This window comes from Sceloporus occidentalis, unplaced genomic scaffold (genome assembly GCF_023333645.1).
Source record: "Sceloporus occidentalis isolate IW3139 unplaced genomic scaffold, rSceOcc1.0.p SCAF_14, whole genome shotgun sequence".
NCBI lineage: Eukaryota > Metazoa > Chordata > Lepidosauria > Squamata > Phrynosomatidae > Sceloporus > Sceloporus occidentalis.
In genome coordinates this window covers 9,635,853-9,663,504 of record NW_028316994.1, presented here as the reverse complement: position 1 = coordinate 9,663,504, position 27,652 = coordinate 9,635,853, and the positions used below count along the sequence as shown (strand labels likewise).

The 27,652-nt window shown below is 42.2% G+C and overlaps 1 protein-coding gene across 1 annotated transcript in view; it reads right to left on the bottom strand.

Annotated features, from left to right (window-relative positions):
* Positions 1-918: 918 nt before the first annotated feature.
* Positions 919-27,652, bottom strand: part of LOC149303841 (integrin alpha-X-like) — a 32,058-nt gene continuing 5,324 nt past the window's right edge. Inside the window, exons 5-30 of the mRNA XM_089479989.1 lie at positions 26,927-27,041; positions 25,179-25,309; positions 24,083-24,216; positions 23,658-23,808; positions 22,635-22,785; positions 21,918-21,991; positions 20,904-21,036; positions 19,564-19,712; positions 18,844-18,978; positions 18,411-18,617; positions 17,382-17,512; positions 16,652-16,809; positions 15,569-15,720; positions 15,094-15,225; positions 14,146-14,219; positions 13,337-13,478; positions 13,102-13,215; positions 11,372-11,451; positions 10,589-10,672; positions 8,993-9,071; positions 4,807-4,914; positions 4,215-4,295; positions 3,394-3,510; positions 3,079-3,171; positions 2,380-2,490; positions 919-1,596 (exon numbers count right to left, since the gene is read on the bottom strand). Coding sequence (XP_089336115.1) covers positions 1,465-1,596; positions 2,380-2,490; positions 3,079-3,171; positions 3,394-3,510; positions 4,215-4,295; positions 4,807-4,914; positions 8,993-9,071; positions 10,589-10,672; positions 11,372-11,451; positions 13,102-13,215; positions 13,337-13,478; positions 14,146-14,219; positions 15,094-15,225; positions 15,569-15,720; positions 16,652-16,809; positions 17,382-17,512; positions 18,411-18,617; positions 18,844-18,978; positions 19,564-19,712; positions 20,904-21,036; positions 21,918-21,991; positions 22,635-22,785; positions 23,658-23,808; positions 24,083-24,216; positions 25,179-25,309; positions 26,927-27,041 — 3,168 coding nt within the window. The 3' untranslated portion in view covers positions 919-1,464. The remainder of the gene's footprint in view (positions 1,597-2,379; positions 2,491-3,078; positions 3,172-3,393; positions 3,511-4,214; positions 4,296-4,806; positions 4,915-8,992; positions 9,072-10,588; positions 10,673-11,371; positions 11,452-13,101; positions 13,216-13,336; positions 13,479-14,145; positions 14,220-15,093; positions 15,226-15,568; positions 15,721-16,651; positions 16,810-17,381; positions 17,513-18,410; positions 18,618-18,843; positions 18,979-19,563; positions 19,713-20,903; positions 21,037-21,917; positions 21,992-22,634; positions 22,786-23,657; positions 23,809-24,082; positions 24,217-25,178; positions 25,310-26,926; positions 27,042-27,652) is intronic.

Below are 27,652 nucleotides of genomic sequence, written 5' to 3'. Positions count from 1 at the left end.
GTGGCATTGTTAGGGCCACTTCTCGGCTATATTTGAGCTAATTAAAATTCCCTTAATTAGATCCTTCCTAACAGCTAGGAGCCATCTATAAAATATTCTCACACCTTTAAAAGGCATTTTGAGTCTCCACTCCATTGTCATACTTTACTGAACACCTTCCCAACCTCTCTGTTTTCTCTTAACTTTTCTTCCTTTTTTCCTTTTAATATGCATTTTACTTTAGAGATGGCCCTTACCCTATGCATTTTCCTGGACAAATCTGCCATTTCAGGCTTTCTCAAAAGGGAAAACACAAAATAAATGACCTTTGTTGTTATTCTAAGTATCTCTGTCCATGCCCTCATCCTATTAATACTCTACACTAGTGATAAGGAATGTGTAATTATGCAGGATTTGTTGGCTTCCAACCCCCATCATCCATCATAAACCCAATAAATCTGGAAGCCACATATTTCTCATCCCTGTTTTATCTTCTCTGTGTGTACATGTACCTTCACGTCACCTGTCTATGTATGTTGATCCTATGAATTTCATAGGGTTTTCTTAGGCAAGGAATATGCAGAAGTGTTTTTTCCAGTTCCTTCCTCTAAAATATAGCCTACAGCGAATAGTATTCATTGCAGGTCTTCCATCCAAGAACTAACCAGAGCTCAGCGTACAAGTGCTCTGGATTTCAGCTCTCCCCCCCCCCCCCCAATTTTGGAATAGTTTCCTATACATAATGAGATATGTTGGAGATGGTACCTGAGTATCTGAATTATTTGTTGTTCTTTTTAAACTACAGTGGCCCTTGGCATACACTGGGGTTTGGTTCCAGGACCACCACCCTGCCTGTATATGCCAAAATCCATCACTGCTCAAGTACTATTAAATACAATTACATACTAAAATGACATCCCTTATATAAAATGGCAAAACCAAGATTTATCTTTTGGAATTTATGTATTTTAAAAATATTTTCAATTCCATTTGCATTTCCATTCTGAAATGCAATTGAAGTCACTTTCCAACACTCCTATTACACCCACACAAAGTAAGTGGCAGCTTCATATTGCAAAACATGGCACACAGTGCTGGGGATAATCGATAATAAATTGTAACATCAAGCTCTGGTTTACTTTCTTCTCAACTGTGTTTCCCTCCATATTTGGAATGATCAATAATTGTTCAACAGATTCATGGATGATGGGATTGTTAGTGGGGTGTAACAGCAAAATGGCACCTCCACATTTAGGGGTAGTGTATCTCTGAATGTCAGTTACTAGGAAGCAACAGTGGAGAAAGGTAATTGCTCTCAAATCCTGCTTGTGCATGTCTCAGGGCACATCTGGTTAGCCACTGTGTGAAAAAAGATGCTGGGCTAGATTATCCTTTGCTCTGATCTGGCTGGACTCATCTTATTCATAAAACAAGCCTGTGGTAGTCACCTTCCTCAGAATACCACAAAATTACAATGGAGGGTTCTTAGTAGTCAGCATCTTTATCTGGAGGAGAAGAGTCTGTCCCTTGAGGAGTGGGATTGGAGGTTTCTGTGGCTTCATTGCCAGACCCAGTGTCATGCAGCATCTGCTTATACTGGCGTTTGAAGAATCCAACCTAGAGAGAGAAACAGCAAGAGAAGGAAAGAAAGAGAAGTAAATGAAAGGGAAGGCCAAAGTAATGATCTTCTCCTCCATCATTCTCACATGGAAGGATGAATATTCTCAGTAGCATTCTAGCCCCAGTGGGGGGATCTAAAGATTTCAGTGCATATTTGACATATTCATACTTTGCAAAGTCTGTCAGGGAATTATTTAGTGCAGAAAGACACATGTCTCCCCCCCCTCCCCAAAAACCCACAGGTTTTTGTGCCAGAAGGAAACAGTACTGTTTTCTGTTCAACACACGCTATTTTCTGGGCAGGAAACATTTCCTGCCCCCAAAAGTGAGTTTGCACAGAAAAACTGCATCCATTTTCGTGCAGACTAATTTCCTGAAATATTTTTGCAGAACTGCAAAGCCTTGTCACTGCTATCATGTTCTTATTGTAAGGATTTCTAAAGAGTAAAGAAACTCATTATTCTGCAGAAAAATAAATGTTAACAAATATTATTTCTGGGATTCTGGTGTCCATAAAGTTAAAGATTTTAAACCTCAGTACTTGATCCCTAAGAGGAGACATGCTGGAACTCAACCCAGCATAGACATGTCAACTTTTAAGTGGCGGAAAAGGCCTTTGCTCCAAACTCAGATCCCCAGCAACCAGCTAGGTTTATTCCAGGAATGAAAGAGGAGTATTCTGAACATGTTTACACACACACTTTTTATCTCTTCACATAGAAGGCAGCTCAGATCAAGCTCTCCCTCCACTTTTTGAATCCATCCCAAGCCCCACCTCACCTTGTACAGGGCTGCAGCAATGAGACCCAGAAGGACAAGCCCACCAACCGTGCTGCCGATGATCACAGGCAGGAAATTGTAGTTCTCTATGCGCTCCATCACTGTCTGCACCTGGGGCAAGGGATGGAAAGTAAGCTGATTCAGCTTGAAGGCAAGATAACCTAGAGCCCCCTGTACGCTATGAAAGAACAACTAGGATTGGCTGTGTGAGTTGTCTGCCCTTGCCCTATCAGTTAATCCTGGATTATATTCACCTCTTGAAGGGGACCCCCCCCCCCCAAGAATTCAAGCCCCAGCTGTGAGCACTGTGAGAATACTTGTATACCTTCCAACATTTCAAAGCTGAAAACTGGGACACATGTGGCCAAGCAACATCAGAGTGTGGTTAAGATGGCAGGAAGACCACATAAACTAGGAATACCTGGAGCAGTTTGCTTTTGCCTGAGCAAACAGGGAAAGGCAAGGTTGTCCCCTCCTTTCCTCTCCATCCTGCTGAGTTAATGGGATGCATACTACTATGCACTATGATTTGAAGTCAAAGGGGGAAAGTGGGGGGAAGATGAGGAAAGAAATTGAGACATTTTAAAAGCAGCAGGAAAGGTGGGAGGACAGACGATTAACTGGGACTGTTTCTGCCAAATCAGGACAGTTGGGGAAGATGGACATTCACTCTCCTTCTGCCTTTCTCTCCTTGCTCACCTTGGTCTGGACAAAGCCTTCTTTCTGTGAGTATTTTTTGTCATCATAGGAAATCTTTGCAGAGCTCACCAAGGTCACTTTATTCTGTTGGATCTGGAAAAGAGAATTTCTTCTTCAGACCTGCTGAGAATTCTTATTTGTCCATGATGCTCTACCAAATAAGACTATATGGTAGGCTAAAAAGATGAATTCCTTGATAGGCACCAGGACGATTCTGGCACTGGAGTGGAATGGGATTGTGTTAACATTGGTGTGAGTAAGCCAACAACAACAAAAAACTTTCTCCCCAACCTCAGCCAAGGTTCACCTCTGTACCTGAGATGCCCACTGGAAACTGACGTTTCCCTTGATCCTGAATTCCAGGGGCTCTTTCTGGAACCCCAGCAACAGAATGTCACAACGAATTGTCTTGCAAGAGGCTACAGAGCAGTCCTAAGGGAGGTAGAAAGATACCTTGGGGTCAAGCCAAAGGGAAAACTTGCAGCATAAAAAACAGCTTGATTCTATGTATGTCTGCTCAGGAGTATGGCCCTGTCAGGCATAAAAGGCATATTCAGTGAAATATAAAATATAAATATTTCTATAAAATATAAAAATAGTGGGAAAAGATGCTCCACCCCATCAGTGGCCTTCTCGTTGTTCTGGTACATGTCACTGTGTCCCTTCAAGTCATTTGTGGCTTATAGTGATCCTAAGGGTAATCTATCATGAGATTTTCCTGGCAAATTTGTTCAGAGGGGTTGTCACTGCTTTCCTCTGAGCCTAAGAGAGTATGAGAGAGAGAGAGTCCAAAGTTATCCTGTGGGTTTCAATTATTTGATCCCTGATTCTAGTCCAAACCTTAAACTACTATACTGGCCCATCTTTAAATTACCCCCAGCATTTTTCTTACAGGGAACCATGAAGGTAGTAAGCTCATTGTTTTCTTCATAGCTTGGAGCAAGGAGTCTCTTCCTCATGAACAGAAGAAATAATGCTGACAAGCATTATTGTCCTTGTTGTTGCTGCTGCTGCTGCTTATTGTGTGTGCAGTCTTGCCCATATGGTAATCCCTTTTAGCAAGACTTTAAAAAAATCCACAGCTGGCCTCAGAAAATGGCTGTGGAAAGGGACATCCCTATAGAGTGTTCACTCACCAAAACAGGGTGATCCTCCATGGATGGAAAATCCTTGGTGCTTGCAGTTTCGTTCTCCAAGGTGCAGTTGGTGATCTGAGGCTGTGGAAGAAAACAAATACTGTATCAAGAATAAAGTGGTGGGCAGTGTGGTGTAGTGGTTTGAGTTGTTGGACTACAACTCTTGAAATCAGAGTTCAGTTCCCCACTCAAGCATAAAAACCCACTGGGTGACCTTGGGCAAGTCACACTCTTTCAGCCTCAGAGGATGGCAGTGGCAAAAACCCTCTGAAGAAACTTGCCAAGAAAACCCTGTGATAGGTTTACCTTAGGGTCACCATAAGTCAAAAATGACTTGGAGGCACACAACAACAAAATATAGCAGGGGTGAAGGAAGGGAAGGAAACACCACAAGTTTCTCAATGATCCCAGCTTTGGTTTTTCAGTGATACCAGCTCCAAGCCTTCTTATGTTAAGTAGGGCACAACAAGAGCTCCAAGGAAAGTGCTTGGATTCATTTCCCCAACAGGATAAAAGGAGGAACAGGGATCCTTTATTGAGGATATCAGGAGATTGCAGCAGGATGGTAAAGAGAATAAGCAGATAATTATACCTCAGAGGGGATGACTTGAGATACATCCCACACCTGGATGCCCTTCAGTTTTACTGGGATCTGAAATGTCACTGAGACAGGGATGCTTCGTTTTCGGAGGTTCTTCACCTGAAAAGGAAATGGATTCTTTCAAAACAGAAAAAATACATGAGAGGTCCAGATCTCAGCCTTCAACTCTAGTCTACTAGAAACCTGTCCTCCCTCTTTCTCAGGCTGTTGCCGCACAATAGAATCAATGTAGTCTGAACCACTTTAACTGTCATTGCTCCATCCTATGGAATCCAGGGATTTGTAATTTGTTCTAGCACTGGAGCTCTCTGACAGAGAAGGCTAAATATTTCACCAAACTACAAAGCACAGAATTCCACAGCATTGAGCCATGGCAGTTAAAGCAATGCCAAACTGCATTAATTCTGCAGTGTAGGTGCAGCCTTAGAAATGATCTGTGCATCTCACAAAAGGAAGTGGTAGAATCCAGCAGCAGGAGAAGAGACTTTATCTGGTGAGACTTTTGGTGAGGAGAGAAACTTTTTTGAAATCTCTCGTATGTGAAAAACCCTATGCAAAGATATATCAGGCAAAAGAAGAGTTAAAACTCCTCCTTACCTTGATATGTTAGTTTTCTATTTACAGGGAAGTTGTGTTTGATCATTGTATTTCAGCATTTCCCCCCTGCTCTTCATCTGCAAAGGTTTCCAGAACAGTCTTTGTGAGATCAATGACAAACAAGGGAGATTACCGCATATCGTTCTCAGAACGTTCTGCACGTAACGTGATGAGAACGTTCCTGGAACGGATATTACCGCATGGAGTAAACTGGAACGTGATCAAAACGTGATTGGAACGCATTTTACCGCACAGCGCTTCCTTTTTCTTGAAACTGTTCTCAGAACGGTTTGCTGTATTACGTTTTGTGGGCTGTGTTCTGATGACGTCGCCACTCAGTGGTTGGACGGCTCGGGAGAGGCGCTGCTCCCAGGAAAGAGGAAAAAGGGAGGCTTGGGCCATGGAGCTCGCCTCTCCTGAGTCCCTCGGCTTACTGAAATCCCTCACCTCCCTTCCCCATAGGAATCAATCCAAAAACAGAGTTTAAAAGGAGCAGCGAGCCCTATGGGTCTTCATCTGGGGAGGCAGAGGTTGCTTGGCTATGGGGATGTCCTGCCATCTCTCTCTCTCCCCTCTTTCCCCATAGAAATCAATCCAAAAACGGAGTTTTAAAGGAGCAGAGAGCCCTATGGGTCTTCATCTGGGGAGGCAGAGGTTGCCTGGCTATGGGGATGTCCTGCCATCTCTCTCTCTCCCCTCTTTCCCCATAGGAATCAATCCAAAAACGGAGTTTAAAATCTCTCCCAGATGCAGACCCAAAGGGGAAGGGAGGTGGGGGATTTCAGTAAGCCTAGGGACTCTGGCCGCCCCCCCCCCCAGCTTGTCTTCCCTCCGAAGGGAGTCCAAGGATTCTCTTGGGAGGGAAGGAAGGAAGGCAAGCACCCCCCCAGCTTGTCTTCCCTCCGAAGGGAGTCCGAGGATTCTCTTGGGAGGGAAGGAAGGCAAGCCCCTATAAAACGTTGGGGCTTCATATGCTGGCATATGAAGCTGGGGAGCTGGGGATGTTTAGCCTGGAGAAAAGAAGGTTAAGAGGTGATATGATAGCCCTGTTTAAATATTTGAAAGGATGTCATATTGAGGAGGGAGCAAGCTTGTTTTCTGCTGCTCCAGAGAACAGGACCCGGAACAATGGATGCAAGCTACAGGAAAAGAGATTCCACCTGAACATTAGGAGGAACTTCCTGACAGTAAGGGCTGTTCGGCAGTGGAATGCACTTCCTCGGAAGGTGATAGAGTCTCCTTCCTTGGAGGTCTTTAAACAGAGGCTGGATGGCCATCTGTCAGGGATGCTTTGATTTGGATTTCCTGCATGGCAGGGGGTTGGACTGGATGGCCCTAGTGGTCTCTTCCAACTCTACGATTCTATGATTCTATGATTCTATATGTTTGAAGAAAATAGGATAAAACCTATGTAACTTGATGGGCCAAGGGCAGAGTCCCCTCCTTGGCAGCCTGGGTTTTAAGGGAGCTCCACGGAGGTCCCTTCAAGCGGAGGGAAAGGGAGGGGACTGGACCAAGGGCAGAGCCCCGGCAGCCATTGCAGCTCTTTAAACCAGTTAGAAAAGAAGAGTCCTCTGCTGTCATCCCATTTCCCCTTTTTGGCAGCTTGACACCCTTTTGCTCCTGTGTGTGTGCATGTAATGTGTGCCTTCAGGTTGTGAGCTTCCCTCCCCGCTTTAACTCTTGTCTGGCTCTTTGCTATGGAATTCTGGGAGTTGTTTGCTTGCTTTTGTGTGGTGCTCCAAACAGAGGAGCTTTTGTGGGTTCCCTCCTGGAGGGAAGGAGGAGAAGGTCCTGGGCATCCCTGCCTCCTGCATTGTGACAGCACAGGAGCCCAACTGGACATGACACTAGAGGCCCCCGCAGAAGCAGCCAGACCCTCTTCCTCTTGCTCTCTGCTCTGGTCTCTTCTTTCCCTTTCTCTTTCTCTCTCTTTCCCTGCTTTCCTCTTCTCTTCCTTGTCCCACCTTTCCTCCCTTTTTCCTTCCTTCCCTCCCTCCTTCTCCCCCCCTCTCTCTCTCGCTCTCTCTCTCTCTCACACACACACACACACACACCTTCCCTCACTGCAGTCGCTCGCCTGCCTGCCTCCCTGTCTCCCTGCCTCCCTGCCTGTCATTCTTTCAGCCAATCAGGAGACGGAGGAATGAGGGAACGGATTTGAGAACGGATAAGAATACCGCACACACTTCTGTTGGAACGTTCTCATCACGTTTCAGCTCGCTGGGAACACATTCAATCTGTACCCTCCTGGAACACATTTGGAACACATTTAAACGTTCTGAGAACCCGATTGGAACACATACGTGCGGTATACTCAAATGCGTTCCGTTCTCATCACGTGATGAAAACGTTCTCAGAACCCAGTGCGATAATCTTCAAGGAGTGCTTGGTAATGTTACTTTTAGGGAGCCTTGGTGGCACAGTGTTTAAATGTTGGTGTTTCAGCCACTCACTCACAGCCACAAGGTTGTGAGTTCGATACCAGTCAAGGGCTCCAGGGTCAACTCAACTTTGCATCCTTCCGTAGGTTGCTAAAATGAGTATCCTACTTGTTGAGGGCAATTAGCTTACACATTGCAAACCATTTAGAGACTATTTAGTTCAGTGTGAAGCCGTATGGAAATGTAGCTTCTGTTTTTTGGACTATAACTCCCTAAAGTTTGAAGTTCATAAAACAACTTTTCTGTATTCCTCAACCAAAACACTTTCTATCCTTAGGAATACACCTAAAAGATACAATTCAATGGGGTAAAGGATGTGGAGAGAGGAAGAACATAAGTAAACTGAGGAAACAACTCATAATGTTAAAAGGATAGAATCATAGAATCATATAATCATAGAGTTGGAAGGGACTCCAAGGGCCCTCTAGGCCAAGCCCCTGCCATGCAGAAACTCTCAGTCAAAGCATCCTCGACAGATGGCCATCCAGCCTCTGTTTAAAGACCTCCAAGGAATAAGACTCCACTACACTCCGAGGAAGTGTGTTCCACTGTCGAATAGTGTTTTGCAAACACATTCAAAAGTAGTTATTTCTAAGTGCTTAGTATATATATGCAGCAGAATGAGACAGTGAAAGGGATATCAAACAAGGGGGAAACATATACCGGCCAAACTACAATTCCCTGGATTCTTAGAAAAAGCAAACAGATACAAAACCAGTGCAAGAAATCCTGGTTCCAAGTATCCTTTTTTAAAAAATTCTTTTTAAATTGAATTTGTATATTGGGAAAAAAGAAAATAATAATAATAATAATAATAATAATAATAATAAAATTTTATTTATATACCGCCTTTTCAAGGATCAAGGCGGTTTAACAACATAGTTAAAAACATCCACATACAGTTAAATAACCAATGACCAATGTTTCGTGTCTACTTCTAATTATAAGAAGCATCAGTGAAGTCCAGAATCAGCAAAGATTACAATTTCTGAGTGGTTGTTTTTCCCTTCACTGTATAGGGAGTTCTAGTGGAGGTCTCATTCTTGACTATTCTTTATCTATCAATTTCTCCTTGCCATGTATCTCTCTTTCTATCAATCACTATGCCACACTTTGTCATACACTTTGCCCTTCACCTGATAGCGATGTTCTACACTCTTGCTTGCTCCTTCTTGGCCAGCTGTGAAGTTGACATACTTGGTTGATTCCTCAGTGCTGGCAGAAGGAAAAAGAATAATGCATATCAGTAGGAAATTGAGTAATGCTTTGACACATAGGAAGGGACATTTCAAGTGTAATGCCCTTTGTTGCAGGGCACTCTACTGTTAGGAAAAAGCAGCATGGGATATATAGTGAAAGAAATAAAACTTGTATGTGAGAGTCAGGGTGACTCCGCAGAAGCAATTAAGAGCCACACAGGTGTAGAAGGTAATGTAATTAACAAGTCCTGAATGCCAAGGACAGAAGTGCAAAGTGGATAATTGGAAACACCTGAGAATTGTTAAGTGGTCAAGGCTGAGATGATGAAATCATTAATTCTGGGTAGAAACAAGAGAACCAATGAGAGTGGATGTACACGCCCACTGGGTGGAAACTGACAAGAGTGGGTGGTATGATCCAAGGACTATAATAATGACTATGATTCCTAATGTATTTTGTGGGTAGTAGCAGTGGGTAGTAGTGAGGAGTTGTGTTGGATAGTTTTGAAGCTGTATATAGTAGAATAAAGTAGATCTTTTATATAAGACTACTGAGTTGTCTGGTGTCTTGAGTTAAGATACAAGAGCCAGCTGGATCCTGAAGAAGTGGGAAGACTTCTGTGGAAGCAAGAGTGAGAAGGCTTGGAGAGTTTGTCAGGGTCTTCAGCCTATTCTCTGTAACTCTGCTGCTTTTGAAGCAAAGCTTTAACCACTGACCAAAACTGGTCAGCGCCGGTGCGTAACAAGGTGGTGAGTTCGAGCCAGAGGTGAAGAGCTACAACTCCCATCATCCCTGACATCTACAAGTTCAGCTTTCTCCCTAAAATAGCCATAGGGGGGATACAGATGGGCAGAAAGGGGCAGCCATTTGCCACCCTTCTGGCCCAGATGGAGGCCACAGCAGACAAATGCTGTGGCCTCTGTGAGGCTTAAAAAACGCTCCTGACAGGTTTTTTCCGCCGTGTGCATGCCACCATTAATGCATTTGCGTGAAACCATGCTGTTTGGGCTCTGTGCCACATGGACGTCATCGTTGCATACCCCATGTAAATGGCAGCACGCTAAAATGGCGCCTGCAGCGTGCGGTAGAGCTTGGGAGCATGCAGTCGCTCTGCTCTCCCAAGCCCTACTTTTGGCCTCAGATGGCGCAAAGCACCAATCTGTACTGGGTCATAGTCTATTCCATGTTCTTTCTACCCCATCTTCCATAATCAACTGCCATTGCTTGGGCTTCTGAGGGAGAGAAGAGCAGGCAGGCACATCTGTATTGTGTTTGGTCCCCAGCAGCTGGTGAGAGTCCCTCTCTCCATATGTCAACTGCCAATGCTGTGACACTGATGGAAAAGAAGAGCAGCCAGTATCTGCTGAACTTAATTCCATTCGCCTCCTGCCATCCCTATTTCTTGTGTGCCTTGTCTTCTAAGCCTGACAGCAAGGACCTGTTAAATTAATGGTCTGTAAGCTGTTCTGGGAGTCTTTTTGACTGAAGGGCATGATATAAATACCCTAAATAAAGAAATAAAAGTCACTCACGTGCTGACCACAATGTACACTGCATATTTGACTGGCAAGTCTGCTTGGTGAACCATATCCTTGGTGACATTGCCTCCACTTTCACTAGACAAGTGAAAGAGAATAAGTACATTAATTCAACAACAACAACCTTGAATGGTTTGCTCACAAATACAGATAAAAACGTGAAACACAGTACAGTACTTGATACAAAAGCCAGTGTATTGTGTGCAAAATACACTGGGTTTTTTACACAAAAATTGTGACCAAAAAAAATGAAGACGGGTGGATCCCTCCCTCCCCCAAAATGGTAGAAAAACTGCAGAAAAACTCATCATAGTATCATCCAATAAAGAGAAAACGTTTGAAATTATTTATTCTTTCATATGAAAATGAAATAAGTGACAAGCTATATCTCTAGTAAGAGGTAACATACTGCTCTTTATAAAAGTCATACTGTTAGTATCATGCAATAATATTCCAAGCTCGATGTGAATAAACTTGTCTCCCAGGGAAGCTTTCCTGTCATTAAAGATTTTCCCATTGAGGAGTCCCTGACTTCCAAGGAAATCCAAAGACACTCTGGAACATAGTGCAAAAGCTGCCAGAAAACAACATGGGATATTCCAGCAATGAATCTAGGAATCTAACTCAAATCATACACTCACACAAGTCACATTTCTCCCATACTGTTTCCTTGCCCTGTCTCACTTCCATCACACTGACAGCTTCCATCACACCCTTACAAACACTGAATCAGGTTAGCACATCTTAAGTCACAAGGCCCAGCAATGTGAAAGTCACCTGTTGGCCTTGGCCATGATCCGTAGAGTGTCCCCTAGATGAGCATCTGGAGAGACATCAAATGTGGCAACAAAGATAGCCTGAAACAAAAACACGTGGAGTGATGTGTGGGTTAATATTTCCTTTTATGAAGATCTTAATATGTGGGGGCTTTTGCTTACAAAAAAGAGTTCATATTGTTTCCATGATTATAACAGCATTATATACAATCAGATCAGCCAGGCCAGTGGTTCTCAAACTTTGGTTCTTCAGATATTTGGGACTTCAACTCCCAGAATTTCTAACCATTGTTGAGGGTGGTGGATGAGGCTTCTGAGAGTTGAAGGCTAAAACATATGGAGGACCAAAGTTTGAGAGGTACTGAGCTAGTCCATATTATCTACTCTCACTAGCAGAAGTGCTCCAAGACTGCAGATGGAGATTCTTCTCAGACCTACTACCTGGGGAACCAACATTTTCCAGATGTTATCAGAGGCAACTCTTAACAGCCCACTTATGAGGGAAGGTGGATGGAATTTGCATTCCAACAAGATCTGAAAGACAATAGTTCTCAACTTATGACATAATTAAGGATACTAAAGGAGTGAAACCCAAAACTTTTCATTTGTGTGTTTCCACTAAGCCACCACATCCTTCTATAGTTTTCCATTCCCCTTTTGTTGTTGTTATGTGCTTTCTAATCAACCCCAATTTATGGTAATCTCATCCTAGAGTTTCTTAGTAAAAGATATTGTAGTACCTTTGAGACTAACTGAAAGAAAGAATTTAGGAGAATGAGCTTTCGACTTCAATCTACTTCCTCTGAGGAAGTAGACTGAAGTCTATGAAACCACTTTGACGAGTAATTTATAGCATCTTAATAAATTTAGTTTGCTAATGGTTCGTTCATTTCATTGTAAGAGCAACAGTTTATAAAAAAGAGGAAAAGGGGGGAATAAAAAATGGGAAATGGCAGCACCTTAATTTTTTTTTTATTTTAGCATAGATATTCATGGATATAAACTCACTTCTTTAGATATTGTACAGAGTGATATTAAAGCATCAGGTTATACAGCATATTTTACTTCAACATAAATGTTAAGCTAGAACCTTTCTTCATGACATGTTGTCTTTCTGCTAGCAAGGAGATTTTTGCTTGGAGGGCACATTTATTTATGCAATGAACTGTGTGTTCTCTAAAATAATTAATTTGTTTTTGCTGTTGTTGTGTGCCTCCTAGTTGTTCCTGGCTTACAGCACCCCTAAGGTGTACCTATCATGGGGTTTTCTTGGCAAGGTTTGTTCAGAGGAAGTTTGCCATTGCAAAACTGCTCCTGAGGCTGCTTTATCACACTAGCGGGCAAATGGGACTTAAACGAGAGTTAAACTAGAGAAAACCAGGAAACATCATGTGATGAACTTCAGGCATTTCCTGGTTTTCTCTAGTTTAACTCTCATTTAAATCCTGTTTGCCTGCAAGTGTGATAAAGCATATGACTTGTCCAGGGTCACTCAGTGAGTTTCATGACCAAGTCAGGATTCCAACCTAGTCTCCAGAGTTGTAGTACAATATTCAAATCACTATGCCCTATGGGTTCTCAAAATAGTCTCTAAAATAATTCTACAACAGTTAAAATACTTCTACAAGAGGGGCTCCACCACCCGTGTAAATATCTAGATCAGCCCTATATTAGTGATGTAGACCTCACATTTTGTGGCAATGAACCGTAAGAATATGAGCAGGCCCCTACCTGTGCTCCGCTCCAGAAAATTGGGTGGTTGACATTGCAGGTGGCGTTCCTGATGTATTGTTCATCAGAGACAAGAGCTGAGTGGCACTTAATGCTTGCAACATTCTTGCTTGGCTGATAAGAAAGATGCATCCAAAGTTTATGGGAATGTGCAACAGAACATCTCTATCTAAATACTCTATCCACACCACACCCCTATGCCTTCCCCTGCCTGAATGTCCTCAGCTCCACTGACCTGTAGCAAAGTGATCTTCCGGTATGACAACCCTACAGGATAGAAGAAGCTCAGTGTGGTGCTGTAGGAGTCCTCTCCATGGTTCTGGATGGAAGCAGTTACACTGAGCTCAAGAGTCAGGCCTACAATTAGAGTATTCAGGCTGGATGGGAACAAAGCAGCAGGAAAGGGCTGGGTAATCCAGTTATAGATCTTATATGCCTGTAGCTTTTCTAAGAGCAAAAAGTTTTAGGCTTTTCTCTCATACCCTGAACATTTCCTACACAGCCTGCACTATTTTAACAACCATGATGTCAGTGTCCATATAGTAATGTTTGCATTCAACTAAATAAATGGAATGAACAAAAATAATTTCTGTTGCCTGAGATTCTTTAAAGCAATCTGCATTAAGCTGGCAGTTCAATTTCTACGAGTCTTCTTATGGTGTGAAAGCAGACCTTATTTCATTATAATACACAGCTCAAATTTGTTTTACTTAGCTGGTAAGCTTGCAAAAGGCCTGTGCTATGTTGCAAATTTATTTTACTTTGATTCAGCAACTACAACTCAGCAAAAGTGGAACTGATCAAAATGAAAGAAAAGCTGAGGCTGAACAGAGGATTTTCCTTTAAAATCAGCCAGACTCATAAGAAGATAAAGCAAATGACAATGTGAAAAAATAGAGCAGCTCTTAGTAGCTCAGTGACCCCTGGAAAGCCCCCAAAAAGATAAGGTTTGGTATCTGGAGGTCTGGTGCCCCATCAAGCCAGATTTAGTATTGATAATGGAAAGACGAGACAGAAAAAGAACAGAGAAAATGTGTTTCCTACCCCGAGAAAGTAAATGAGGTTTGTAGAATATCTTCACATTTCCCATCACTGCCACAGTTCTTCTCAAAGGGGAGCTGCAAAAATGTGCATAACATCCAAACATCTTTTAAAAAATTCTCTTACTACTACAGAACCTTTTTAGATGGGCTGGTAGGAGAATTATATGAATGTGCCCAAACTGTAGGATTCTCGGGTGAGGGATCTCTCTCAGTCCTACAAGCTGTCTGATGATTAATTGGTTGTGCAGAAAGGACTTTTTAGGGAGGTAGACTGTATTTTTACCTTCATTGTTAGGTTTTTAAACAATTTTATACTTTTATTTTTTTAATATTTTAATATGATAGCTTGTTTAATTGTTTTTTTAAGTTCTTGGGTCCCATGTTGGAAGCAAAGGAGAATATAAATAAAATAAAATAAGCAATAACTGAACTCCTCAGTTCAGTTGTGCTCCTCAATGCACAACCTGTGAAGTACACTGGATTCAACGAAACCTTTCCCTCCTTTCCCTCTCTTTTGTTCAGTCCTCACAATCACCATCTCCTCCTTCAGATCTATTTGTCTGCCTATGGCAGGGGAAGTGTCAATACCAATCTGGAGGAATGAACATACAAAGAGGAGTGGAGAGGGTTACAGAAAAGTGAACCCTCTCCAGCAAGGATCCTGCTATGTTACTATCAGTTTAGATATTGCCCTAGTGGGACCCTGGGGCACCAGTGGCGTCACTAGAGTCTCCTTTCTCTGCTCACTGAGCCTCACCCTACTCATGCCTTCTCTTCTACTCTTCTGCTGAATTCCAGAATTTTAAAGGGATGTGAGTGAATGCCACAGCTCATTTCTACCAGAAGGCAGACATTTGGGGACCAGTACTGTCACCACTTCTTAAAGTGTCACCTGGTGTGCCTTGCACTCCCCGCACCTCCTAATGATGCCCCTGGGAGGCACAATTACCTGTGCAGTGTAGATCTGCTGGGACTCTTTGCTCAGGATGGGCTGGAGATTCTGGGCTGCAGCAATGGGTTTCCCCACAAGGCTGTAATTGAGCCGCAAGGTGATGGGAGTCAAAGTATCCTCAATGCAGATCTGAGACATGGAACACAGAAAGAGAGAAGCTTTGAAAAGTATTATAAATGTCTATGGGGCTGGTGCTTCTGCAGAAAGAGAGAGTGTTGGTATTGAGGAATATCTGTTTGCATATTACAGTCCTCCCTTTATTTCGTGGACTGGCAAGCAGGAAGGGTTAAAATGGAACTTCCTGAAAGTAAAAAGGTGTTGGTTTTATCTGCTATCTGTTTATTTTTGCATTATTGCTGTTGGAAAGAAACGTTGTCTGAAGAACCTACCACATTTGTGAGTTTTTTCTACTTTTAAATCCTGTTTCTGAGCGGGCTTCGTCTAGTGTGATAAGGTCATAATGTGAACTCACAGGCAATTTGATGGCATGAACCTCGCACTTCCGTTCAAGCCCAATCTGGAAACTTGCATTCAGAACAGCAGATTTAGAGCTGAAGGAGGCTCGGATATTTGTTCTCTCAGAATCCAGGGCCAGGTTGTACTGAAGGTCACTAACAATAGCACCTGGATTGGGAAAGGAAGGAAAACAAGAGGCAGAAATTATGACTGGATTCAGAGAATACAGTAGAAAGAAATGTGTAACAGCACATGGGAAAAGGAAAGCTTGTCTCTTCCAACTCTTCTTAAATTGGTATTTCAACATGAACACAAATCAATGATGGGTAACCTCTGAGAATCCAAGGTCCAATTTTGCCCTTCCCAAAATCTTGGAGAGTGGCCGGCACCCCTTCTGACTCCACTGCTTTGAAAACTGGGGACAAAAAAAGCAAATTCTGCTCCTGAAAGCCTCTGGAGGTATGAATTAGAATGTCTCCCTGTGACCTACTGGAGGATAGGAAAAGTAAAATAAAAATCCTAAGCCTTCTGGGGGTGTGATATGCCATTTTCCTCAACAATTTAGAACATGCTGGGAAAGGGCCAGAGAGCAGAGAGTATAGGAGGCCTTGAGGGCCACATGGAGTCCACCAACCTCACTTTGTCCTTGATACAGAACAAGGGTGGGAAGTATGTGACCCTCCAGATGTTGCAACTCCTTCAAGCCCTAGCCAGCATAGCCAACAATAAGAAACACTGGGTATTCCAGTGTTCCAGATGGAGGGCCTCACAATTCCTACCTCTAATGTAAAGATATTTGGACCAGAGTGGAATTTTTCATTTGCTTTCAGTTTTATTTGATACTTGCTATAGAGTTTCTTCTTCAAGTGATACACAGATAGGTCCTGAAATGTGACTTGAAGGCTCATCCTTTGTTTCTCTCACTCTCATCTCCATGCACTTCAAGAAGCCTGTTCTGTTCTGTTTTTGTGTTTTCTAATCTCCTGTATTATTGTGTTTGTTTTAAAATGCCTCTCTACAAGCACTTCAATATCCATCCACTATTCTATCATTTTCCATCCCAAACAAGTTCATATTTGCGCACTGATCATGGACTCACCTAGTTTATCCCCAGTGGCTTTGGAAACAGTGAAGCACACTCTTGCCTCGCTGGCCACTTTTTCTAAAGGTTCTTGGCCCTGACACTTGAAGACAGAAGTAGAGATCAAAGTGGGGTGGAATTCAATAGAGACCCTCATATGAAGAACAGGACGGGACCTAGGAGGAAACAGCTTGTGGTAGTCAGGGAGAAGAGGAATGGTTGTGAAGCAGCAAGACAGTTATAGGATTAGCAGGGCTGTCTGTGTACTTGAGGAGGTTTTGACAAATTGAATTCCTACATCATTGGTCCTCCAGATATCACTGTAAATTTCCCCTAATGCCTGATAGAGCAGGTAATAAAAAGACATAGCTGCTCTTCCTACACAGGTTCACCTTTGAAACTTGTCCTCAGACCAAAAGATAAACATTTATGGGAGCACTTGGATGACAACAGCTACCTAAAATTATTGGGTTCTGATGTCCAGGCCTATGGATCACATTCTGGTTTACAGGGAGGCTTGACAATACAATATCTTGAGGTCAATGAAATCCCACTTCTCACGCTACAGATCTGGCTCATTCATCATGGTTGAACCAGATATGATGATGACAGTTCTATGTGTGACAGTTCTGAGGAAGAGAAGTGGTGATGATTTCAAAAACCAAAAGGGTTGCATGGAAATATTTTATCTCCTGTTCAGAGGGAAGAGAGAGGAATTGAAGAGAAAAGTGGGAATCCTTGCCCTCACCTCATCAGCAAGACCTGTCCCTGTTGTCCCACAACTATGTCCTTCAGTCCATCCCCTGTAAGATCTGTTCCTCCACTGACAGTTTGACCAAAGTACAAGAATCCTCCAGTAAACCTTAGTCCTTCAATGCGCTGCAAAAAAAGGGAAGGAAGCAAAATGGAAGATGGTATCAGAGATAGACCATGATTGACAATGGAAAGTAGAGTAACACTACATGAGTAAACCTGCTTTCATATCAAAATATTATGCAGGCAAACCTCAGTCAACAAAGCCTCTGATAAAGTGTATCAAAGCCTTTGACAAAGTGTATATGCACTCAGCACCACTTTTCTTCCTTGTTCTCTATCTAGCTGAAAGATTTTTAGCAGCAAGAGCATTGGGAGGATTGTGAAGGAGGTCTGGAGAAACACAGACTTTCAGTGATCAGGATGGTCAAAACGGGTTGATCGAGAAATTCATTTGATTTTGCAGTGGGCCAAATTGATTTGATTCACATATATATAGGATAAACAGATAACAGACTTACGCAAACTTATCTCCTTCATTTAGTTCTTCAAACTAAAGTTTTCTGAATAATTTTTTCTTTCCTAGGTTGCACGGTGTAGTTGTTTTAGCATTGGACTATAACTCTGGAGACCAGGGATCAAATCCCCGCTCGACTAAGAAAACCCACCAGGTGACCTTGGACAAGTCATACTCTTTCAGCCTCAGAGAAAGGCATAGGCAAAAACCCCTCGGAACAAACCTTGCCAAGAAAAAACTGTGATCAGGTTGCCACCTTAGAGTTGCCGTACCTTGGAAATGACATGAAGGCAAACAACAACAAGATTGCTTTCTAAGTAGCCTTGACAGCAGGTGGGAATTCCAGATGAAAGGACCATTACGGAAGCAAAGCTAGAAGTGTCGCAAGTCAAGCAAACTCTCAAAGCAATAGGAAAAAGAGGGCTTAGGGAAAAATATGCAGGGACCTTAGGGAGAAAGCATAATTAGTGAACATCCTTTTTATACAGGAAGTGGTGCTCAGTTCACCTGGATGTATTGGGGGTTGAGTGTTGTTGGTTTCCCTGCAAAGATATACAAGGCTCCAGTGTTCTCATCCTCCAGGGGTGCCCCAATTGCCACATCCATCCATCCGTCTCCGGTGATGTCACCTGTTTCTGCCATGCTGGCCCCAAAGCGACCAAAAATGTGCCCCCCCTGTCCTTTCAAAGATGTGCTACAATGAAGTGATTCCTCCTGGCCAGTGGAGACAGATAAAACATATGAATGGAAAAGGACAAAAGGTAACTATAAATGGTACTAGCATTTTTTTTCAGGAAAATGCACTTCCCAGTTAGGAAAACCCAACCCCATACAGATTTAAAGCATGAGAAGCTAATTACCAACATGCAGTGATACAAAGGTTTATTCCCCATACATGTACATGTGTGCACACACACACAGACACCTTCTTCCCCCTTACCATAAAATGACAGACGTAGACCCTTCCTCCTGTGATACCATCATAGTACATGGGGGCTCCAACCAGAACCAGGTCTGTGTTTGTGTCTTGATCTAGGTCCACTGAGCACAGCGTCGCTCCAAAATAGGAACCAACCTATGGCATTAGAGAAATGGTCCTTTATAACTGTATGCCTTCCTACATGTTAACTCTTTATTCGGGGTCCAGACTGTATTTATATATTTTGTTTGTACAGAGAACTAATATTTGGTGCACATTTTTTGAAGTTTTTTTTGTTATTACAAGTATTAGTATGGAGTGTTCCCAAATCCAGAATGAATAAGAAGCACTACAATGTAGTGTCTCGCTCACAGAAGGATAGTGAACAGGTTGCTAGAAGGAGCTGGGATATCCAGGAGAATTTTGCAAGGTCACTTTCCCCTTTCCTTTTCTGAATCAGGTCATCCATCAGGACAACCAAACAATTTAAGTCCAAAGCCCACTCCTAAAGCCAAGGGGGTTGGCAAATATCTCAGAGATGCACCAAGGAGAACTGGCAGAGTATTAATCCAACAGTTAATGATACCAGAATGCTCTCAGCTGGTGAGAAGGAGTTATTTCTTATGTCTGTGAAACAGTTAATTCACACATCATTATGGACTCCACACCTCCTATTCACAATTAGAAGTTTTCCATCAAGTGTCTCACTTTCATCTCTATCTCCTTCAGTGTATCTCAAACCTGTTCTCCAACAGCTTCTGTTTTCAGTTGCCATCCTCCATTCCAGACATGTTTCTCAAACAGAACAACCTTGCCAACGTAGTCATAGCGCGGGGCTCCCACCACCAAACCAATTCTCCCATTGAGTTGGACAGGCTGAGACGAATAGCCTAAAAGGGAGAAGAAAGGGCTAAATGATCATCATAAAAGTGAGTCTTTTGTTGTGCTGGAAAAAATTGTTTGACAAAAGACACACTTTTCCAGCCATCTCTTGTGGGGGGGGGGGGGGGGAAATTGGAACACTACGATATCATGCAGTAAGGCACAGAGAAAGCTGCTACTCTCCTGCTCCATTTCCTCTATTTTCTCATGTGATAAGGCTCTCAAACACACCATGTGATGATGTGTGATGATAATTTAGCAATGCAATTATGGTTGGATTACAATGATCTGGAAGGAGGTAGTCAAGAAAATAAATTATCTCTGCAAGGATCTGTAGGAAGGCCAACCTCACTCATAAAAGTCCATGGTCTCAAAGTAAAGGTTTGCAACAATTTGATTGCTAACATTATTGCCACTGCAAATTTGATTTATACCCTAGTCCTTCATCACGGGTGTCAGGTTGGCAAATCTACTTTTCTTTCATATTACTCCACCAACAACCTTTTGAGGTAGACACTGACACAATTATTGCTTGAAGTCACCTAATAAACTTCATGTAAGATTAAAGATTTGAACTAAAGTTTCTTTAGCTCAAGTTTGACACTCTAACCATGACATCACACTTGGTGTCAGGAAAGCCAGAGAAATTCTTAATACAGGCTTGCTTATGATGAATCCCTTGCCTGTCTAAGCCCATGATAGAAAGAAGTAGTAATAATGTGGTGGCAGAGCAAATGTTATGCATGCAGAAAGGGTGATGGATTCCTCTCCATATCAGTTCCAATTAAAAGGATAAACTAAAGTAGCAGGTGATAGGGAATACTTTATGGTTGATATGCAAGCAAAACCAAAACCAAATGTGACATAGTGGCAGGCCCAGGTCAGCCGGAAAATGTTTGTGCATCCCACAGAGTGGGCAGTAGGGCAAAAATTGGTTCCCATCTTTGGTACAGTTGCCCCTCCCAAATGTTTGTAGTCCAAATAGGGAAAAAATGTAGAGATGAAAAAAAATTATTTGCCAAAAGACTATGCTATGTTCAAGAGATGTATGGACAAATTATAGTCATTTCTTGGTTAATTCCTTACTATTGAGAGGGCAGAGCTTGTGCCAGGTATCTCTAGAACAGATATATACAGTGATTGTAGAACATGAAGGGTGGGGCAAGAAGTAGTGGTGGTGTTTGGGTTTTTATACTTACCAAGGTATGCATTGTCCATGTTCTTAGCAGGGCTAGAAATATTAACAAAACTTGGATTCTTGTTGCTGTTTTGATACAGAAACACTCCTCCAGTCCAGTCATAGGATCCCACAGCTCCTATGACAGGCCCTTCCTGCATCAAACAATGAAGCTTTTATGATGAGAATCAAAAATCTATCAGCAATTTGCTGCCTGTGAACTATCATTGCAATTAGGCAGAGCAATCAGTACTTGAAGGAGAGGGTGCCTCTTTGTTGTTGTGCTGTTGTTATTGGCCAAAAGGTAGCTGTTGACTTGAGTACCAGGGAGATGTAGTGGTTTGTGTCTTGGACTAGGATCTAATCTACACTGCAAAAATAATGCAGTTTGACACTACCTTAACTGCCATGGTTCAAACCCTGTAGTTTTGTGAGATATTTAGCCTTCTTTGTCAGAGAGCTCTGGTGCCCCAACAAACTACAAATCACAGAATTTCATAGGATGGAGCCATGACAGTTAAAGCAGTGTCAAACTGCATTACAGATTAGACCAATTTTGGAGTCCAGTGTTCAAAACCCCACATGTCCATGGAAACCTACTGGCTGACCTCAGGTAGGTCACACTTTCTCAGCCTCAGAGGAAGACAATGGCAAATCATGCCAAGAAAATACCAAGATAGGGCTACTTTAGGATCACCATGACTTGAAGGCACACAAAAACAAAGTGTAAAGGGCTCTTTCACTGGTGTATAATATGGCTCTTACAAAATTGTGGAAAAGAGAACTCATTGTTCCAATAGGTCTCCGGATTAAAAAGAACCCTACTCAAGGGTGGAATTAAAATGCTGCAGCTAGTGCTGGGTATTTCCAGAAAATAGTCCGGGACAACAGAAATGTTGTTTGGATACTTTAAGAAGCCCTGAAAACTATAGCAACAAATACTGCAACCTCTTGTCACAGATCTGACCATCTAGAGGAGTCTTAAGAATATATTAAATTGAACTTTTCACATGCTCAGAGGGAGGGAGGGACTCACTTGGGTTAGAAGGGCACTAAATCCTTCCTGGGACATCTCCATCTGGAATGAACTGCTGCTCTGAGATTTTGTACCTGCAGGGAGGAAGAGGACAAGAATATTTAGCAATTCATTAAAATAAGGGAAACCCAAATAAAGTCCTCAAAGTCTCCCTCTTTATTTCTAATATCACTCACGCCTCTTCCAATCAGCTTCTGTTTAGGCTGAGTAGTTTTACTACATCACTTCTTTTGGCTGAATTGTATCATTCATGTGCTCCCGTGTCAGACCTGCTTTCTCAAGCTACCAATTTTTTGCTGCATTCACACAGCAAGAATAATCTGGTTTGATACCACTTTAACTGCCAGGGCTCCAGGCTATGGAATTCTGAGACCTGTAGTTTGTTGCGGCGCCAGAGCTCTCTGACAGAGAAGGCTAAATGTCTCACAAAATTACAGTTCCTAGAATTCCCTAGCATTGAGCCAGGGCTTATTTCATTCTTCATTTTCAAACTTTTTCTCCCTCCTAGGCAAGATTATTAAACTGTTTGTGTATTTTTCTATTTTTAATTAATTAATGCAGACATGTAGGTAAAACAGGCATTTTAGGACTTATTCTGAAATTTTTGCAAATACATTTTTTGAAGAATATATATATATATATATATATATATATATATAGTGTCCCTGAAGGAGGAGAGATTTATGAGGTGACTTTCCTTAGTGCCCCTTACGGTACCTTCAATGGCAAAGATTTTATTCTGCAGCTGGTCCTGGATGCCTTTGAGAGCGTCGAAATTGTACACTGTGAAGACGTGCTCCCCGTCCGGTTCAGAGGCAATGTCGTCCAGTTCCTGCTTGGCCCTGATGCTCGAAAACGCACTACCCACCTTTCACAAGGGAAAAAGAGGAAATGGCATCACAGATTCTAACAGGTCTATCTAACATTAACAACAAACGCAAAGCTCAGAAAAGTTATGGTGGGTTTTTTTCTGGACTACAAGTACCAGAATCCTCTACTAGCATGGCTTGCTGGTGAGGGATTCAGGGAGCTGTAGTCCGCAAATAGCTTATTTGAGCTCTTCATATGGCAATTACATACAGCTTAATGTAGCAAAGTTTGGACAATGCCACATAATGCCATAACATAATGCCACACAGCAATTACACATAAGTACATATAGCAAAGTTAGAACAATAATGCCACTTGACAATTACTTATACAGTGGGCCCTTAGTATCCACTGGGGTTTGGTTCTAGGACACACACACACACACACACACACACACACACACACACCAAAATCTGTGGATGCTCAAGTACCATTAAATACAGCAGGGCCGTAATGTGGTGTCCCTGTTGTAAAATGGCAAAATCGAGGCTTGCTTTTTGAAATTTATATTCTTTTGCATATTTTCAACCCACAGATGGTTGAATCCATGGATAAAAAAATCCCTGGATATACAGGGCCAACTAAAGCTCCATGTATTAGAATCATAGAATCATAGAAGTGTGAACAGTGTGTGTATTTGCATTCCCGCTTATCATAATTTATCCAGCAGAAGGGAGAGGATCTAGGAGGTGCCAGAGGAGAGGACTTTGATTCACAAAGAGAAGGATATATATGCATATGTGCGTACAAACACGTCCATATAGCCATGCACATGGCCACCCCCAAATGTAGTTTGAGCTTGTATGTGGAACTGGCCAAATCAAAAGCCCTGCTAACTGTCTGCACAGGGACTCCTTGTCAAATCCTCACCCCAACAGCATAACGGATGATCCCAGCTTGCTCAGCCTCAGGAATAACTTCCCAGTACTGGATGTTGTCAGACTTCTCCCCATCTGTTATCACAATAAGGATTTTGGTGGCCTCCTTCCGGGATCCTTTTCGTGACGTGAACAGTTCCCTCCTTGTAAAGACAGGGAGATCAAGATTATGATTTAATTCAGAGGTCAAACTTCATTCTGCTAGATGTTTTAGACTTCAGGTCTCAGAATTCTTGAATTTTGGCCAAACTGGCTGGGGCTTCTGGGAGCTGAAGTCCAAAACACTTTGGAGGACCAAAGTTTGGGAATCACTGATTTAATTGATTATACAGAGGATAGGGAAAGTGAGGGGGGAAAGGAAACAAGAGAGAAGAGGGAAGGAAGATGTTCCAGGAGGTATGGCTTGGAGGAACGTACACAACTTTCCTGATGGCTGTGGCTGTGTTGGTCATTCCACTAATCTGAGAGATATCCATAACCAGTCGTGCCGAGTCTTTGCTGTTAAAATTAAAGTGTTCCTTGTACTGGTCTGAAAACTGCATGAGAGCAAACTGACACAAAGAAGAAGAAAACAGTGTTAGTATGTATGTGCTATGCATTGGCTAACCCAGTGGTTTTCAAATGGTGGGGTGGGACCCTGGGGGAGGAGTACAAGAGTTGCTAGTTTTGTATTAGGAGCATATCCCAGATCAAGGCTCCATATTTTAAAAAAGTTATCAAATTAAATACACCAGTTTAAAGATTTGGTTCATATCCCAGGTCCAAACTGGCAAGACAGAAAGAAATGTGTAGCACAAGCAGTGCACTTTCTGTTCTGCAGCACCCACTAGTGCCATTCTAAGAAAAATGTCTGGGAAGAAGTGATGTTCCATGGAGTTTATCAGACGAGGGAAATTGGAAGTATAATCCAATGGCAATCCGAACGCAATCATGGGGTTTAACATTATTGCATGATAGACTACCACACACAATTTCAGGCAATAGGAAGTCAGTCTGAATGCAATCATGGGGTTTCACGTTATTGCGTGAGAGGTGATCACACGCAATTTCAGGCAATGGTGAGCTATTTTTGGGCATTGGAAAATCAATTCAAACGCAATTTGAATTCACGTAAATTCGCTGAACTAGCGAATTCATGTGAATGTGTTCTGACCCCACTTTCTTTTCATTCGAAATTAAGAGAAATTCCCCCCATGTGATAAACTCCCATGTGTCATCCAACTCCCACAGCAGAACAGGACATGAACTAGCCCAGTTGTTGTTGTGTGCCTTCAAGTCAGTTCCAACTTATGGCAACCCCTTAAGGTGAACCTATCATGGGGTTTTCTTGGGATGACTTGTTCAGAGGAGGTTTGCCACTGCCTTCCCCTGAAGCTAAGAGCATGCAACTTGAATCCTAGTCTCCAGAGTGATATTCCAACACTCAAACCACTACTCCACATTGGCTCTCAAGACTGGCACAGAATTCAGCAAAGCTGACCTGCAGCATGGCCCTCCCGAATGTGTCCACTACCTGTGTATCTCTGCCAGAGAGTCTCTTGATGATCTCAGAAACAAACTGCTTCATCCTTTCAAAGTCTGCTCCATTGATGCTGCCAGAGCCATCAATCAAGAACGCAATGTCTGTTGGGTGAGCCGAGCATTCTGGGAATGAATACAAAGAGATGTAAGTGAGGACTCCTTTTTAAGCTTCCTCCTTTTACTGGACCATTAGCAAGCCAACATTGTTTCAATTTATTTCAAGTCGACCTTACTGGAATACACCACGAAGTTTTTGTATTTTGCAAGTGTGTTATATTTCTGTGAACAGTCATTTGGGGGAATAAGAGCAAACAAGGAAGCAAAGATTATTTGATTTTGCTTGCTTTTTTAAAAAAAAGAAGAAAAGAGACGAATACAGTAGTTAAAGAATGGTTTACCCTGGAAAGGAAGTAAATAATAAGGAACTGGCAGGTTTTTTTAAAATGCAGCTTAATAAACAAATAGGAGGACTGTATTAGTCTGTATTGTAACTTTTAGTTCTAACTCAGCAATTTCAGGCAAGATTTTGTATCACGTCATCATTCTGCCTCATTCTATTATTATTATTATTATTATTATTATTATTATGTTGTTGTTGTTGTCCAATTCTGGCACTCAGGGAAGCTTACAAAAGTAAAGCAAATACACATTAAAATACTGTATATACCAAGATAACAGTCAGAACATGCTGTATAGAAGTTATTTCTAAAATGCAATTAAATGATCTACAGAATTAAAACCATTTAAAAATCCATTAAAAGAGATTAAAAAATCAACAAAACAGCACAGCATTAAAAATCTATTGCAGTTGATTGCTGAAAACATGTCAGAACAGAAAAGTTTTCACTTGCTGCCAGAAGAATAACAAGGAAGGACCCATCTTAGCCTCCCTATGGAAAGAGTTCCAAAGCCTGGGAGCAGCCACCAAGAAGGCCCTCTTCTTTTTTAACAGGGCTGACATGTATTGTCATCCTTCATACACACAGCCCTCCCTTGTTTTTCCAGTTCTTCTTCCTTATTACAGAAAATTGTTAAAGAGAAAAGATGGACTAGCATGAGGAGCCTTCCTTCTGGAAACATCCTCAGTTGGAAATTCCTCCTGCCGTGCAAAATCTTAAGAAAGACAAAGGAAAATTTACCTTATCCTGTTACTCTAGACTGGTCCTCAGCAGAGATGGGTGAAATCACTATACTAGACAATGTGCCTTAACATTTAAAACAGTCCTCCATCCAAAACACACTGCAGAAATACTCCAGTTTGAGACCGCTTTAACTGCCCTGGCTCAGTTCTAGGGAATCCTGAGAATTGTAGCATATTGTGGCACCAGAGCTCTCTGATAGAGAAGGCTAAATGTCTCACAAAACTACAGTCCCCAGAATTCCCTAGCACTGAGCCAGGGCAGTTAAAGCGATCTCAAACTGGATGATCTCTGCAGTGTGTTTTGGACCTCTGTGACACAACAGGTATAGCTACACTGTAGAAGTAATGCAATGTGATACCACTTTAAGTACGGCAGCTCCTTCCTATGGAATCAAGGGATTTATAGTTTTACAAGGTCTTTAGCCTTCCCTGCCAAAGTGTCAAACTGCATTACTTGTATATTGTAGGTGAACCCTTGCTGGTCCAAAGACCTTGCAGGAGTCAAAGCCTTAGTCCTAAAATCTCTGTAGTTCCTTGCAAAACCTACTGTCATACCGAATCTGTTTGACTGCCCCAGTTCTGTAGGCCTGAGGTCTCACCTGGCAAAGTCTCTGGAAAGTGTTGGCGCTGTTGGAGATTCTGGTCCAGAAGGAAACAGTAGCCATTCACATACATGTTCTCCCCACACGCTCGGTGGACTGTAGGCCCACACACCTTAAAAGGGAACAGAGAGGACAGGATGACCAGATGTCTGAATCGCAAAGGAGGACAAGGCACCATAAAATGTAGGATATTCAAGAAAAATGGAAGACATTACAAAATAAAATCTTAAAAACACTCTTATAAGTATAAATTCATTGTTCTTAGTGATGCTCAAAATGGAACATATTTTGGAATTCCTCCTGGGCTGAAAGAACAGGTCTAGGAAAAGGAGGACGCCTGATGTTCCACGTGAATCTCAAGTGTGTGAAAATGAACAGATTTGGATGAAGCCCAGAAATATCTACAATTTAGCCACTTCTTTCTGCATGAATTATCAAAATACTGGTTCACAGACTCAGCATGCTGTTAGGAGACATACATAGTGAAGGACATCTAAACGTTAATGTTTCCACATCCATATCTGCCAGGAGAAATGATTTCTTAGCAATATCTAGGAAGAGGGTTTTTGAGAACAAAAGTAGTTTTGCTCCCCACTTCTGTATCAGGAGCATATTCCAGATCAAGGCTCCATATTTTAGAAAAGTTATCAAGTTAAATGCACTAGTTTGAAGATTTGGTTCATATCACATTTGAGAGAGGAAAGACAGGTGTTCGTGAAAACA